A 14,153-nucleotide genomic window follows, 5' to 3' on the forward strand; every position below is an offset into this window, starting at 1 on the left:
ATAGACGACACCTTTGGGTTTCATGGTGATGGTATTTTATTTATATATCATGCGAGTTTAGGAAGAAAGTTCGCGCCTCAGTCAATGCAATAAGTTGTGTGATGATGCTGTCTGTTTCCGCGTTTGACTCATACCAATAGTCCGTATATCGTCTCCTTCCTTCCCTCTCCTCATGAAGCTCGTCCATCCTATCAGCCAACTTTTTGCCTGCAGCCCAAAAAAGAGAATCAGTATTCTGCAAGTTTTTCATACCACTTATTTTGCGAAGATTGTCCATAAAAATCATCTCGCACGGTGGACGAAATTCAGGCGCTATTTTGTTTAAGTCGACGAGCCTCGCGACATCCTCACCTCCGTCGAATGTGTACGCAAAAATCTTGTGCAGCGGTTCGAGTGGTAAGTCGGTTATACGAGTTGTCATTTTCACGAGGTGTTATTTAAATAGAAGTTTCTCGGTATTTATATATAAATTTTCTCAGGGAAAAATACAAAAACGCACAATCAAGTCAAAATTCAATAAGATTCTATTTATTAGAAAAAAAACACTTTTAAACTTACGATAATTGATAGACTGTAACTTAAAAGACAATAGTTATAATTATAATATTTTTTTCAGCTCTGGTATTTATATATAAATTTTCTCGGGGAAAAATACAAAATTCGATACAAATACAAATTCATACAAATTCAATCTGTGTGAAAAAACGACTTGAACCACCTTCAAAATAAAATAATTGTAGCTATTATGATAAAATTTTCAGCTATGTTATTTATACAGAATTTCCAGAGACAACAAGTAACATCTGATCACATCAAAACTCAATCTGATCGAAATTACTATGAAAAAAAAATCACTTGATACACTTTTTAAACTTAAAATAATAAATAGTATGTAGCTTTAAAATAAATTAAATACTTAACTTTTAACACTGCAGCTAACACATCCGTACTCTTCAAAACACTATCCCGATACTGACTGATCTGTAATGCGAAAACCCTTTAAGTAACCTAAGCGCGGATGAAATATCCGAAACAGTAAGTCAATCAGAAGACATCCATTACGCCATAACCAACAACACGCTAGATACGGGTCTGCGTAATAACTTGTTGCGTAAACATTGCGCAACAGGCTACCTTACGAGCCATGCAATGTTGCGTAATGTTGCGTAATTTAACTCGAAAGAAATTATGACACTCGTACCAAGTATGAGGTGAAAAAACACAGATTTGCAATAATATAAAATAAACAAAACATCATGAAAATAGGTTGTGGTTAAATTAATAAAAACAATAGGCCTCGTACCAAGTATGAGGTGAAAAAATGCAGATTTGCAATAGTATACAGAAACATCATCAAAAATAGGTTTACCATTGTGGTTAAATTAATAAAACAATAGGCCTCGTACCAAGTATTGCTTTGAAGCCCTAAAAATACACTACTTACGTCGGTTTTTACGTAAACAATAATGCCGCCCCCTTGCTTAGAAGAGCCACGATCGAGCCTATACATTTTGAACCCTTCAATTTCAACGTGCCGATCTGGAATAGAAACATCTAGCCAAGTCTCGGTGATTGCAAAGTAAGTGAAATTAGTTATGTTTGAAGCTGCAATTTGATCTATTTTGTTCTTCAGCCGGTTAATATTGATGTGGCTCACCGTGATATTTTCTGTGTTATCTGGGATTGCGAAGTCCTCTACTTGCGGATACAAGTTTGCAAGGAATCTCCGGTTCGCCACGCTCAGGCAGTGCAACGCCACGGCGGGTGTCGGGTCATTGCCATGCGGGGAGGGAGGAAAGCTATTTACAGCCCGAGCATTGTCGTCTCTACCTTGGCCTCGGGGAAGGGGGGGGGGAGAGTGGCTATTCTTGCAAATATCAGGGAACATCTTTCAGGGGTGTCCAACGAACTATCTGGCACTGACACAGCACAACATCGGCCTTTTGCCTTTTTGCGTTCAAATTAACAAACCTCATGATTAATAAAATGATTGAAAAAAAGTGTATATATATAGTATATATAAAATATATATGTGTAATGGAAATTAAGTTATTTAAAGGAGAAGGATATAAGTAGAATATACATATGTGTATAAAGTTGAGAACCACAATTGAAGTGAGTGAATTAATAGTGTCAATTATTGTATGTAATGAGTGCCAGCCGAGGTTAGAGTTTGTCATTGTCTATACTTACTTAGGTCGTCCAAGCTGTCAATTTTCACTGTGGCGTTGTTGTGCAGTGCCAAGATATTGCCATCAGACATCCACACACGCTGGAAAGTTCCACTATTTCTTACCTGGTGAAACAGTTGCAGGATCTGCCGGGTGAGGTTCTCCGTGATAGAAATGTGGGGGGCGGAATCCTTCAGGAGCTTCTTCTTCTGGAGCACAAACCGACGAGTCCTGTAGGATTCGAAATGCTCTCACAATCGTGTTATGTCATGGAATACAGTTTCCTTTACTTGTTATGGATACTATTCACAGCATGAAGTCTATTGAGGACAGTAACATTCACCATTCCTTCTGGCTGACATGTTTTGATATTCCTGCCTTTTATATTGTGTAATAAAGTCTCAAGCTCTCTATCCCCATACATAACACCGCCACCTATAACAAGTCCTTCATTTTTACAGGGATTAGGGAATGGAACCAACTCCCTGCACCATTGACTAACATTATTTGCAACCATAGTTTAAGAAAAAAACCTGAAGAACTTAATATTGTCCCGACAACTACATTAACCTACATATATTAATATTGCACCTACATTTACACACCATATAATGAATACCTAACACACACACACACACACACTACTGATAATATTATTTATCTTTACACCACAGTATACATATTAATCAATTCAATGTATTATTTTATCCTTGCATATTCATACCATTGTATATTTATTCGAATTATCTTTATTGTATTATCGTGATCATTATGTTCTCACAATTTTTTATTTGTTTTTATTGATTCATTTTATCTGTATCAAGAGTTGGTTGTAAGGACGGCACATGAGGTCGAAACAAGACTGCTGTATCTTTTTTAGTGTGGAAGATACAAGACTTTGCTTGTAGCCATCCTTACGTGTAATATGTTGTATTTATTCTGTGATTGCCAATTGCTTAAGTGTCCAAAGATTTCGTAACGTTTTGTGTAATACTTTGAATAATGGAATTCCACGCTTTCTTACCAACATCACGACAGTATTCTACTATAATAACACTACGGAAACTAGAGAGAGTTTGTGAGCATGCATATGAGTCGTGGGAAGATTGCAATCACATGGAATAGAATGTTGACAACTAAGAGGATGTGTGTTCCTGTCTGCAGTGCTACTTAATGACGCAATATTTCGACCACAGGATGGCGACTGTGTAATGTCCTGCATTGATTGAACACTGATAGCAAGAGTCTATAAATGTTCCAGGGATAAATTCTCCTGATGATTGTAGATCAAGGTCGGTAAGGATGAAGATGTTCCATGGATTTGTTCTTACTCTTCTCTGTCTGTATGTGCAGGGACATCCGCAATCGGATCAGGCAGAAACGGATGGCGAGCAAGGTGAAGAAGAAGGGGTGGTAAGTGCACTTAAGACACTTTATTGTTATCTTTAAATCATCTAATTCTGACCTCGATCTTTCCTTTTTTTTTACATAGAGCGCCTTTACTTCGTTGTGGAATTAATTATAAACTTAAATCCACACATTTACGTATTTCAATGTTACAAAATCGAACCAAAAATATGCACGCTCTTATGGCGTAGAGGCAACGTTATCGCCTTGTAATCAAGAACTCCTGGGTTCGATTTCCTGTGGAGGCACATTGCATCGTGTGGTTCGCATCCTAATTATATCTGTAGGTCGAATCCCGATTGACCTATTTGTGCATCAAGTGAAATTGAAACAAACTATTTTGTTAGAAGGAAACTAAATTCAACATCCTATCCTTTTAATGTTGCATAGCGTTTTAAAGTTTGGCTGTAATAATTGACGTTCAAGACATGCAACAGTATGACATGTGTAGTATTCTATTCTTGACAATTGTAAAAAAAAATACGGAATGGTCGAAATGGGTTGTTACTTCCCGCGGAGCCAATAGGTGTGTTTCACCTACGTCACAAACTGTTGCATTGTGGCTTCGAGCAGACATAATTGAGGCCAGTTCTTATAAGGGTACGGAATTCAAGCGGATGGGCGGGAGATACTAACGCAGACATCCAGTATTTTAAACAAACGTGCAGTTGGTGCAAATGTAAAGAAAACTACGTGGTGAATATTTCCTTGCAAACGACAAATAAAATTGGCCTCAAACATGGCAGGTGAGAGCATCCTGACGTCACATGAAACCCACCTATAGGTCAGTATTACTTCGTATAATTTTTAATGTTAAAAAATAATTTATCTTCATGTTAGAGCTTTTATACAGACAAGCTTTATCAAGTTGTGTAAATGAAAAACAAAGAGTGGTGAACGTCCCTTATTGCTTTCCCGACCTGTGTACATATACAAATGGGGCACGAAATGTCATCCATTGAAAATGGTTCGTACATTGTTTATTATACAAAATACGTATTACAAGGAACTTGGCTTACTCATACTACAATGCGGAGAGCTAGCCAGTATGGAGCACATGTTCAATATGTCCACCTTCTTGTGGTAGAACCACTTCCAGACAGACTCATGTTATTGACAACTCAGCGACACAAATCCTCTCCCTATCCCTGGAAAGAGGAAATGACGTTAGCTTCACTGTAAAAAAAAAAGAAAAAGCCGTAATTTTAAGGTGACCTCACCGGCAGCTCGGGCCCGTAAAATTAGTGGGTTCACCGTAATTATGAACAAAATTGCACCGTAATATTACAGAAATTTCATCGTTCCAGTTACGGTTCAAGTACTTACTGTAAGTGATACTGTCATTTCAAGTTAATTATACAGAAAATTTTCTGTGATAGCAACAGTGAAAGATGTTATTTCACTGTAATTTTACAGAAAATTTCCCGTGATAGCAAAGTGAAGAATGCTATTATTTCACAGTAATTTTACAGAAAATTTCATGTGATAGCAACAGTCAGTATTTTGCTTTTCTTCGTTTTTCATTGTAACAATATTAATGGCTTAAAACTATATTCTGTGCTATTTTCCACAATGTATTGCATTTGTAAAGGTTACATGTTCATGGTGACTAAAATCACTCTGACATTATAAATTTAAGCCATTGAAATACATTAGCAAAGCTTTTGTATAATATGGTAGTTAGAAAAAAAATATAAAAAAAATCACAATATATAATACTTACTTGTAAACCTGCAATGTATATTCACTAGTATCCATGGGAGGAAATATTGAAACCTGTGGGCAGTGGGGATTTTACTTTTCTAATAGAAAGTGTAAATCAGAGCCTGTTTGAATGATTCTCACTTCAGAACACTTCCTTAAATCTACACAGATTAACCATACAGTTGAACTATCAACAAAATGTGAACACTGTAGATAATTTTTTCAGCACTGAGGCTATATAAGCTTTCGGGAGCTCACACATCAAAGCAGCAGATACATGCTTCCTGAAAGCATAATGTATAATATTCAGTTTTAAAACACAAGCAAAGAAATGAAAGCATTTATACTCGAATAACATACCACTACTTTAGTATTAATCTCGTGTTTCAAAATGAATAGCATGATATCATGCTTCCACCAAGCACATAGCTGCTACTACAGGGTATAAGTTTCATTATTGTTATTATTGATTGAAACATAGGAGTGTAAGTTTCATGCTTACCTGTGTTAACATAACAGTAAAAAATAGGACTGGAAATATGAAGAAAAATACACAAAAATAAACCATCACACACAGTTATTCCTTAATAACCTTCTAACTTCTACGCCAATTCGTTTACCGTTACCTCTGCAGGACACTGGAATAGACTGGCTCCCGAAATCCAAGCCTCCTCCTCAGTTGTAACATTCAAAAGACAATTAAAATTATACATGCTAAACAATTGGACCTAGATTAAATTCCCAGAAAGAAATACGTTATACATTTAGCCCACGAAATATGCTTTCTATGTAGGTACTTGTGTGTGTGTATGTGTACATGTAGAAACTGTATTGCTTTTATTTTTAATTTCTTCTAAACTACATTTTTTCATTGTGTTAGTAAAAATAATGAGCAATGTACGTAATTAATGGTTAATCCAGGGCTTGACTGCTCGTATTCAAACTGTATTTCTTTCAATTTTTTTCATTTTACTTTCATTACTTTATTTTTCTTTTATTATTTTTCATTTATCTTTTTTAATTTTTTAATTGTATACAATTTACTACAAAAAATGATCCCTGTAATTAATGGTTAAGTGGAAGAGAAAGCATTAATGCCTTAACTTCGCCATGTAAACAAAGTCGTAAATAAATAAATAAATAATAAATAAATATTGCTGGTTTAGTCAGTGTAATCAGCAATTAAAAACACAGCAAAATGGACCTCCTGAAGTTAGAGCAGGTAATCATTAGTCAAATAGAAACTGGTAAAACGTAGGCTATTGTGTGGCTTAATGGTTAACTGTTCTCACTTCACTAGGTTTGCTGGATATCTAAATGGTGATATTTATCGTTGGGATAGATTTTATTTAAAAATAATGGATCGTGTAGAATAAGCAATCTTTATTTCAAAGGATATTGACAAATTTCATTGTTATATGCACCCTTCATATTAGCCTGGAAAGTTGTTCTTTGCTGAGTGATGGGTTCTTTGCCTCAGTTATCACCTGAAATTATAAAAATATCATAAAATAAACAAAGATGCACACAAGAAGTATATTTTTTCAAAAAGTGCAGTAAATTCCTAAATTCCCTAAATTTAGCTTATGAGGACAAAGAAAAGGACAAAATGTAAACATTACATGCAAATTGCTTCAATTTCTTTTAAACTGAAGAAATTGTAAAATGCAGACACAAATCTACAGAGTGATGGGGGAAGAAAATTTGAAATATGAAACTCTGTGCATTACCGTTGCAAAGTGAAATAATTACCATACCTTTGAACATAGATTTGAGAGGAGGGGCAGCAAAATAGAAAATAACCCTACCATAACATTTAATAGTGGATGTGCAGTACTAATAATTCTTGTATAGTGTTACCAATGTAGTCCCAGACAATTCTGGGTTGCAACACATTATCTCTCATCTCCCAGGGAAATAAAGAATTTGAATTTGAAAGAACATGGTAATTTCATGCATTTCTGTCAGAAGTGTGCACGAGCCTTGCACAGGAACCTAATTAAGAGATAAAAAAATTCCAGTGTGCAGGAAAGCATGGAGGGTACATTCTCTGTGGGGTATATTCTTTAGCCTAAACCATTTGTACATAATGCCACTTTGGAGATCTATTGCTGAGAAGGTAAAAATTACGTCCTGCATCTCCCTACCTAAATTGTCTGCACAAAATTAGTTATAATATTTTTTCTTCCCATAAATTATATACATGTATACTGTTTACACATAAGAGTTCATTTGAAAAGTTTACGTATTCCTGCTTCAATGAAACCATAACATAACTATACAAATGCCAGAACAATGGCTATTTTCACCTGTCACAAATAAAGAGGGCTAGCCCTTCAATAAAGGGAACAGAGATATTTTGCTAAAATAAAGTACATAAAATTAATTAATTAATTAAAACTAATAATGAGGTCAATGGACATATTGGAAGGGGTGGGGGAAGGAAGGCAAGAAGACAGCATGACCAACCTGAAAAATGAATACTATCCTAAATCGCCACTATACTTCACACTATAATTTCAATTCAGTCACAGTGTTAATTATTACAGTCATACATGTAAGGCTGGTACATGATCATCGCAGGAAGACAAGAACTTCAAACTGAAGCAGTGGTTTTTGAAAAGCAGATATGTTTTTGTTGAAAATATGTTTTGCTCGCCACTCTGAAAAAAGTCTTTAAGATATCCATGAACTAACAACACACACTCACGAGACCTGATCCCCATACCTATTATAAAAGCCAAATCCAGGCACAGCCCGCATACAGGTGCATTCTAGCATTCCGTGTGCGACATTTCACACAAAAAGTAAGATTATAGACATGCATGTGAATTAAAATTTTCATAATGAACTGATTTCATACAATTAAGAATTACTTTGTGGTGTGTCTTAACAAATAGAAAAACTTGAGTACGATGACATAGCCTGAATGCATGAAAAGCATTATCAAAAGTGTGGTATGTGTGATGCTTCAATAATGTAGCAAAATGTGACTTAATTTGTTTGTGAAGCATATATAGGCCACACACATGCTAATAATTTTTGTTTTTGAAATATGTATATTGAATGTAATCACAAACATTTAATGCAATTGAAAACACTAATATTTTTCAGATTAATTTATTTAGTTATTTAAATGGAGTAGGACCACTTTTCTTGAAATGTCCCACATGCATTTCCAAGGTATAGTATGTGGAGAGAGTATATATTTTTTAATGCATTTTAAAAAGGTCACCCCATTACACTGCTACTGTAGTACTTTTAGATTTTTTCATACTAATGCACGGCTTTTGTTACATATCAACAAGTTTCAGGTAAAACTGTGATGAAGTTGTGGAGTACAAGGAAGCGAACAAGAAAATAATAAGCACATACCCCTCCAAAATAAAGTAGCACACATGCACCAATGCACATCACTTATTGTTCACTTGTATAAGCAATTGCAAAATAGGAGATGCAGATTAACATGGAATTCCGAAACCATAAATTTTACAATTGATACCTTTATTCAGGGACGTAGCTAGGTTGATCAGTTCGGGGGGGCCAAATCTGAAATTTGTTCCTATGTAAATATTTCCAGACAGTAAAGGTAAATAACTCTGTGTGTGTAATGTACACACACACATATACACACACAGATATATATATATATATATATATATATATATATATATATATTACATTATAATATTGCTACATATATAGTGCATTGGTATATTAAACTACTAAGAAGTGTATATAATATACGTATATATGAATACTGGAGGTGAAATAACAATTAGAGTTCAACAATTTTCAGGAAGCAAATCAATTTATGTAATTACTATTAAACTATTTCTTTAGTTTTCCTTAATGTATTTTACTTTCTGCTTGTCTCAATGACAACCTCTTCTTTTTTATCGAAACTATATCCCCTGTGGAAATGCTAAACTGATAAATTATTCTGTGTAGGATCTTTCCTATTCATTCTGGAGGATACCGGGATTTTTTTTTCACCTGTTCGAGCGGCTCCGGTGCCCACCCAGCGTCGTACGTATAAAGTGGGTACATGGGGGAAACTCTGGCAGGTAAACGAGGCCAGGGACGTGCTGCTGATTGATCACATCACCTCCACCTTCGGCCGTGATCAAGAAAGTGTGGAGCCCTAACTACACACCCCTATACGCTTTCATGGCATAGCGAAAAGCACAGGGGAGCACATTACTTTACTTTTTTCATTATTTGGTATCCAGTACGTCATCATTAACAAATCATATTACATACACGCACACATATACACAGTTTTTGGGGTAACAATTATAACTTGTTACTTATTAGAAACGCTTATATTGAAAGCGAAGCAGTAGAGCTAACTTATTGTTTCAAAATAATACTTGGTACGAGTGCTTTTCTATCCTCTTTTTTTATCAATTGAATATCAGTTTTTGACATATTTTGACAATTTTTTGTCGATGTTTTAGCGTTTAGCGATGTTTTAGTAAAATTTCCCTTTTTTCCCACTCATACTTGGTACGAATGCCACGATCTTACGTGATATAACTTAACCTATTCATTTCTTTTTTTGCTAAACTACACGAGAGACTCTACATGCTTTGACCTAGTTTAGAGAGTAGTATGTATGGTACGTTCTGGCTGCGCCCTTTGACCTACTTTTTTATTTTACGACGTTTTACGGACTAATCTAACCTACAATGAGAGAAAAATGGAGAGAAAAAGCTCTGGCATCACTTTTTAAGCTATTTTTTACCTCCTGCAAATTTTGCTCTTATGCTAACTCGCCTTTTGACCTACTTTTGAAATGACTTACGACATTTTCCTATAAGTCTGCTGTCTCCTCTTACTGTAAGGTTCCTCAGTGTAATCTACTACGACCTTGCTCTCAGCGTAATCTGCCACGAGATGTTTTTCTAAACTCTCATGTGTGATCTTCTACAATATGTGGCTCCCTGCTACGACCTAACGGGACCTCTCTCCTACGATGGTTTTGGGCCCCCACTGCTACGATGTTTTTTTTCTCCTCATGATGCAAAAAATGGTATTGTAGCGGTATTTGAAATCGAGTGTGCTGCGTGAAGGGCATGTTCAGTGAACAATAGGAGAGCTGGAAGAGTACTTCCTGGCTTTTCATCGAAAAAAAAACGGGGGGGGGGGGGGATCGTGGTCCTTTACCAGCGCGTACGTCTGGTCCCGGATAGATTTTATGAACGTGGTCGCGAAATTCAACAGAGTCGTGGTGGTGTCTCGATTTTTCACATCCTCCGCGGGCTTTTTCGGAATTTCGATCTTGGCCTTTTTCAGGCACGCCTCGGAAAAAGTCGTAACGCATTCTCTGAGCAAAGTTAAAATTGGTTCGTCGTCGTTTCCTCTGTCTTTCCCACCCTTCTTGTTGTACTGCTTGGAGAGTTGACGCAGGAACAACCGTTTGAACGATTTCAGGTTCGAAGTTGCAGAATTTTTGAAAACGGTGTAACTTCTATCCAAGGATAATTTTTCCACGTTCTCTTATCTTGAAACCTGAACACGTACATCAGGAGCAGATCTGCATTTAATTTTAGAAAGATGGGGTACACATTCCGGCCCAACCCATCGAAATGATAAAAAGTTCTTTGGTTACGGTTTCGGCCATGATCTTCTGCAACCTGGCCGTCCGCGTCTTCTCGTCGGCTATCAAGAACGTGTCGGTCAATTTCTGCACGAGTCGCTTGATGTGTTCGTGATTCGAAACGTAAGCTATATTTTTTTCGTACAATTCGAGGAGGGCTCCCACGTCCAAATGGTTGACGTACCCGAGAGCGACGGAGGATGATTTCAGCACCTCGCAAGTGCAGGAGAAGCTGGTCCCCCAACCCTGGGGACGATCGAAGTTGATGCTGGCAGAGAGCGCAAGATGGTGAAGCCCGTACAAGATCGAAAAAACGAAAGATTCGAGTACAATCTCCAACAACGCGATGAACATGTGAAGCATGTTCTTCTCGTCCGTGAGAGGAGCCAAAATGGAATTCACCAATTCGATGACGGGCGGATTGCCTTCGTACCTGCTATCCAAAAGCGTAGAAGGTTCGAAACAGCCGCACCCATGCAGATCGATATGTATTTTTGTTGTACAGAAGCTTCGAGTATCGAGTTGAGGACATATTATTCCTAGTAAATAGAATCTCATTGAATTTTGGGTTGATCGTGCGTTTTTGTATTCACTCCAAGAAATTCTATATAAAATAACATACCTGAAAATTGTATCGCTAATATACTAGATTTTTTGGTTTGTGTGATCTGAGAAAGCATAATGGAATCCACCAGTTTGATCGAATGTGTTACTTGCGAAAAATTAATATCTAAAACTAATATTAGCAAGCACAGGGCAAGATGTAACGAAACAGCTTCGAGTTTAAATCGTTCGTTACCTTCTAAGCCTTGTGCTCGATGTAGGAAAATGATCAGCATTGCAAATTTAAGTAAACACCTCAAAATTTGCAAACCATCGACCGGACAAGCATCGAAAAGGAAAATCGATGATCCAGAAACGGAAGCTTCCACTTCCAAGCAAATTAAATTATCTAATGAACGCAAACCAATTAGATCTGCATTCAACGACCAACTCCAGGATTTTTCAATTAAGTCAGAACCAGGCCGTGACATCCTTAGTTTCTTGGATGAAACGAAAACATCTGTACTAAATATTTTAAAAGATAAACTTGAAAACAACTCTATAAAAGTATACGTTCTTCTGTTTTCCGAATACGAAAAAGTCGATGGTACAACGAGTATTTTTTATCATCGTACAAAAAACCAGACTCTTTATTTTGCTGACGTCGAAAATTTAGACAACTTCTATTATAAAGTTACCAATGAGCTGGTTAAGAAACATGACGATTTCGAGGCTAAAGGGTCGGGATGGTCTCTGTGTGGAAGTCCTCACACGTTAACTGTTTACGTGAACCAATTCTCGCCTCTTCGCGCTTCCAGCTACGTTCCTCTTCCACCGAACATTCAACACAAGAGGGCTGTGTTAAATATACAGAACAGCGATAACAAGTGTTTCCTTTGGTGTATATTGGCTGCACTGCATCCTGTTTATTGCAAAAATAATCCACAGTGGGTTGGACATTACAAACAATACGAGTCCGAGTTTGAAAGTGTAATGTCTGGCATCCAATACCCGGTGACATTGTCGGATATAACAAAGTTTGAAAATCGTGCAGGAAAACGCATCGCTATTAATGTATATTCCTTCACGTCAGATAAATATCTCGTGCATCCCGTCAGGATAAGCGATATCGACGATGACGATGCTCGTGTGATTAATCTTCTTCTAATTTCAAACGAGGATGTTCATCACTACACGCTAATTCGTTCTCTATCAAGTTTGGTCAGAAGTCAAACTACCAAGTATGCAAACCACATCGAAGTTTGCCCGAGATGCCTAACCACGTTCAACGATAAAAAACAAGTCGATTATCGAAATTACACCGGACGTCAGATTGCTATCGAGAAACTTGCCGAACATAAAATTTATTGCGGTGACAACAGACCGACTCGCATGTTGATGCCGAAATCAAAAGAGGTCGAAGAATTTAGGATGCATAAGGCATCGTTGGAACATCCCGCAATCATCATTGCTGATTTTGAGTCTTTTCTCAAACCGTTGTCGTACTGCGAACCAGACCCCGAACTTTCTTCCACAACACCGTATTAGTTGCACGAAGCCCCGAGTTTCGGATATGTTGTTGTGCAACAGGATAGGATAGATGAACCGTATGTTTACCGAGGACCAGACGTAATCAAACATTTTTTTGAAAAGATGGTTGAAGAGGTTGAGACCATTGGCAGCCTCTTACGCGAATCGAAACCAATGCTTCCATTATCCAGCGATGAACTTCAAGCTCACAATAACATTGAAACGTGTCCGGTGTGCGATCAACGTTTCACCGACGAGAACCGGAAAGTATTTCACCATAATCACTTCACCGGAAACTACATCGGTGGAATCTGTAACACGTGTAATCTAAAGATCCAAAAACCTACGTTTGTCCCCATATACCTTCATAATGGCAGCGGTTACGACTTCCATCTCTTAATTCGGAATCTTGGATATGATAGACAAAAAATAAATATTCTAGCAGAGAATGAAGAAAGGTACATCAGTGTCAGCAAGCGAGTATTGATTCCGGGAACAAACGAAACTGTGGAGATGAGATTTTTAGATTCTTACAGATTTTTATCTGCCAGCCTGGACGCTCTTGCCAGCAAACTTTCGGCTGAACAATTCAAAATTACAAAAGCTAGTTTTCCCAACGTAGACATAGAAATGATTAGACGTAAAGGGATTTATCCTTACGAATATGTTAGTGATAATTCTAAATTTAACGACGACACTCTTCCACCTCAAAAATAATTTTACAGTCGATTAAGAATTGAAGATTTTTGTAATGGAGAACGTATCTCTCTTTCCTATCCAATGTTAACAGAAGCTTACGTTGATTTGAATCAGGCGACCATTTTAGTTCGGGTGCAGGAGGTAGATCTTTGAAGTAATCGTGTAGATGGTCGGGGAATTCGAGGTCCACCTCTATAAACAAGCCAAATTCACAGTCGTTGAAATTATTAATGTTAATGGAAGTGGTATCCACCCATTCGAACCCGCCGTAAGGAAGTTTTTGTATCATAGCATGTCCGTATAAATTATTTGCATCCACATAAAATATGTATTTCGATTGTTCGTTAGGATCGTATTCTTCTGTCATGTGAACGTTATTTGCTTTTGCATGTCTCTGTACGCATTGCACCATTCCACCTCGTATCCCCCTCTCGATAAAATATAACATGTCCACGTCCGGTATCAATTCGAGTTTTATTTTTGTCTGTAATAACATG

The 14,153-nt window shown here is 37.0% G+C and overlaps 1 protein-coding gene across 1 annotated transcript in view; it reads left to right on the forward strand.

The window, feature by feature from the left end:
* Nucleotides 1-3,389: 3,389 nt before the first annotated feature.
* LOC145991109 (uncharacterized) overlaps nt 3,390-14,153 on the forward strand; it is a 44,381-nt gene continuing 33,617 nt past the window's right edge. Inside the window, exon 1 of the mRNA XM_083126864.1 lies at nt 3,390-3,584. Coding sequence (XP_082982990.1) covers nt 3,474-3,584 — 111 coding nt within the window. The 5' untranslated portion in view covers nt 3,390-3,473. The remainder of the gene's footprint in view (nt 3,585-14,153) is intronic.

Source organism: Lepisma saccharinum, chromosome 1 (assembly GCF_977018435.1).
Source record: "Lepisma saccharinum chromosome 1, izLepSacc3.1, whole genome shotgun sequence".
NCBI classification, from domain to species: Eukaryota; Metazoa; Arthropoda; class Insecta; order Zygentoma; family Lepismatidae; genus Lepisma; species Lepisma saccharinum.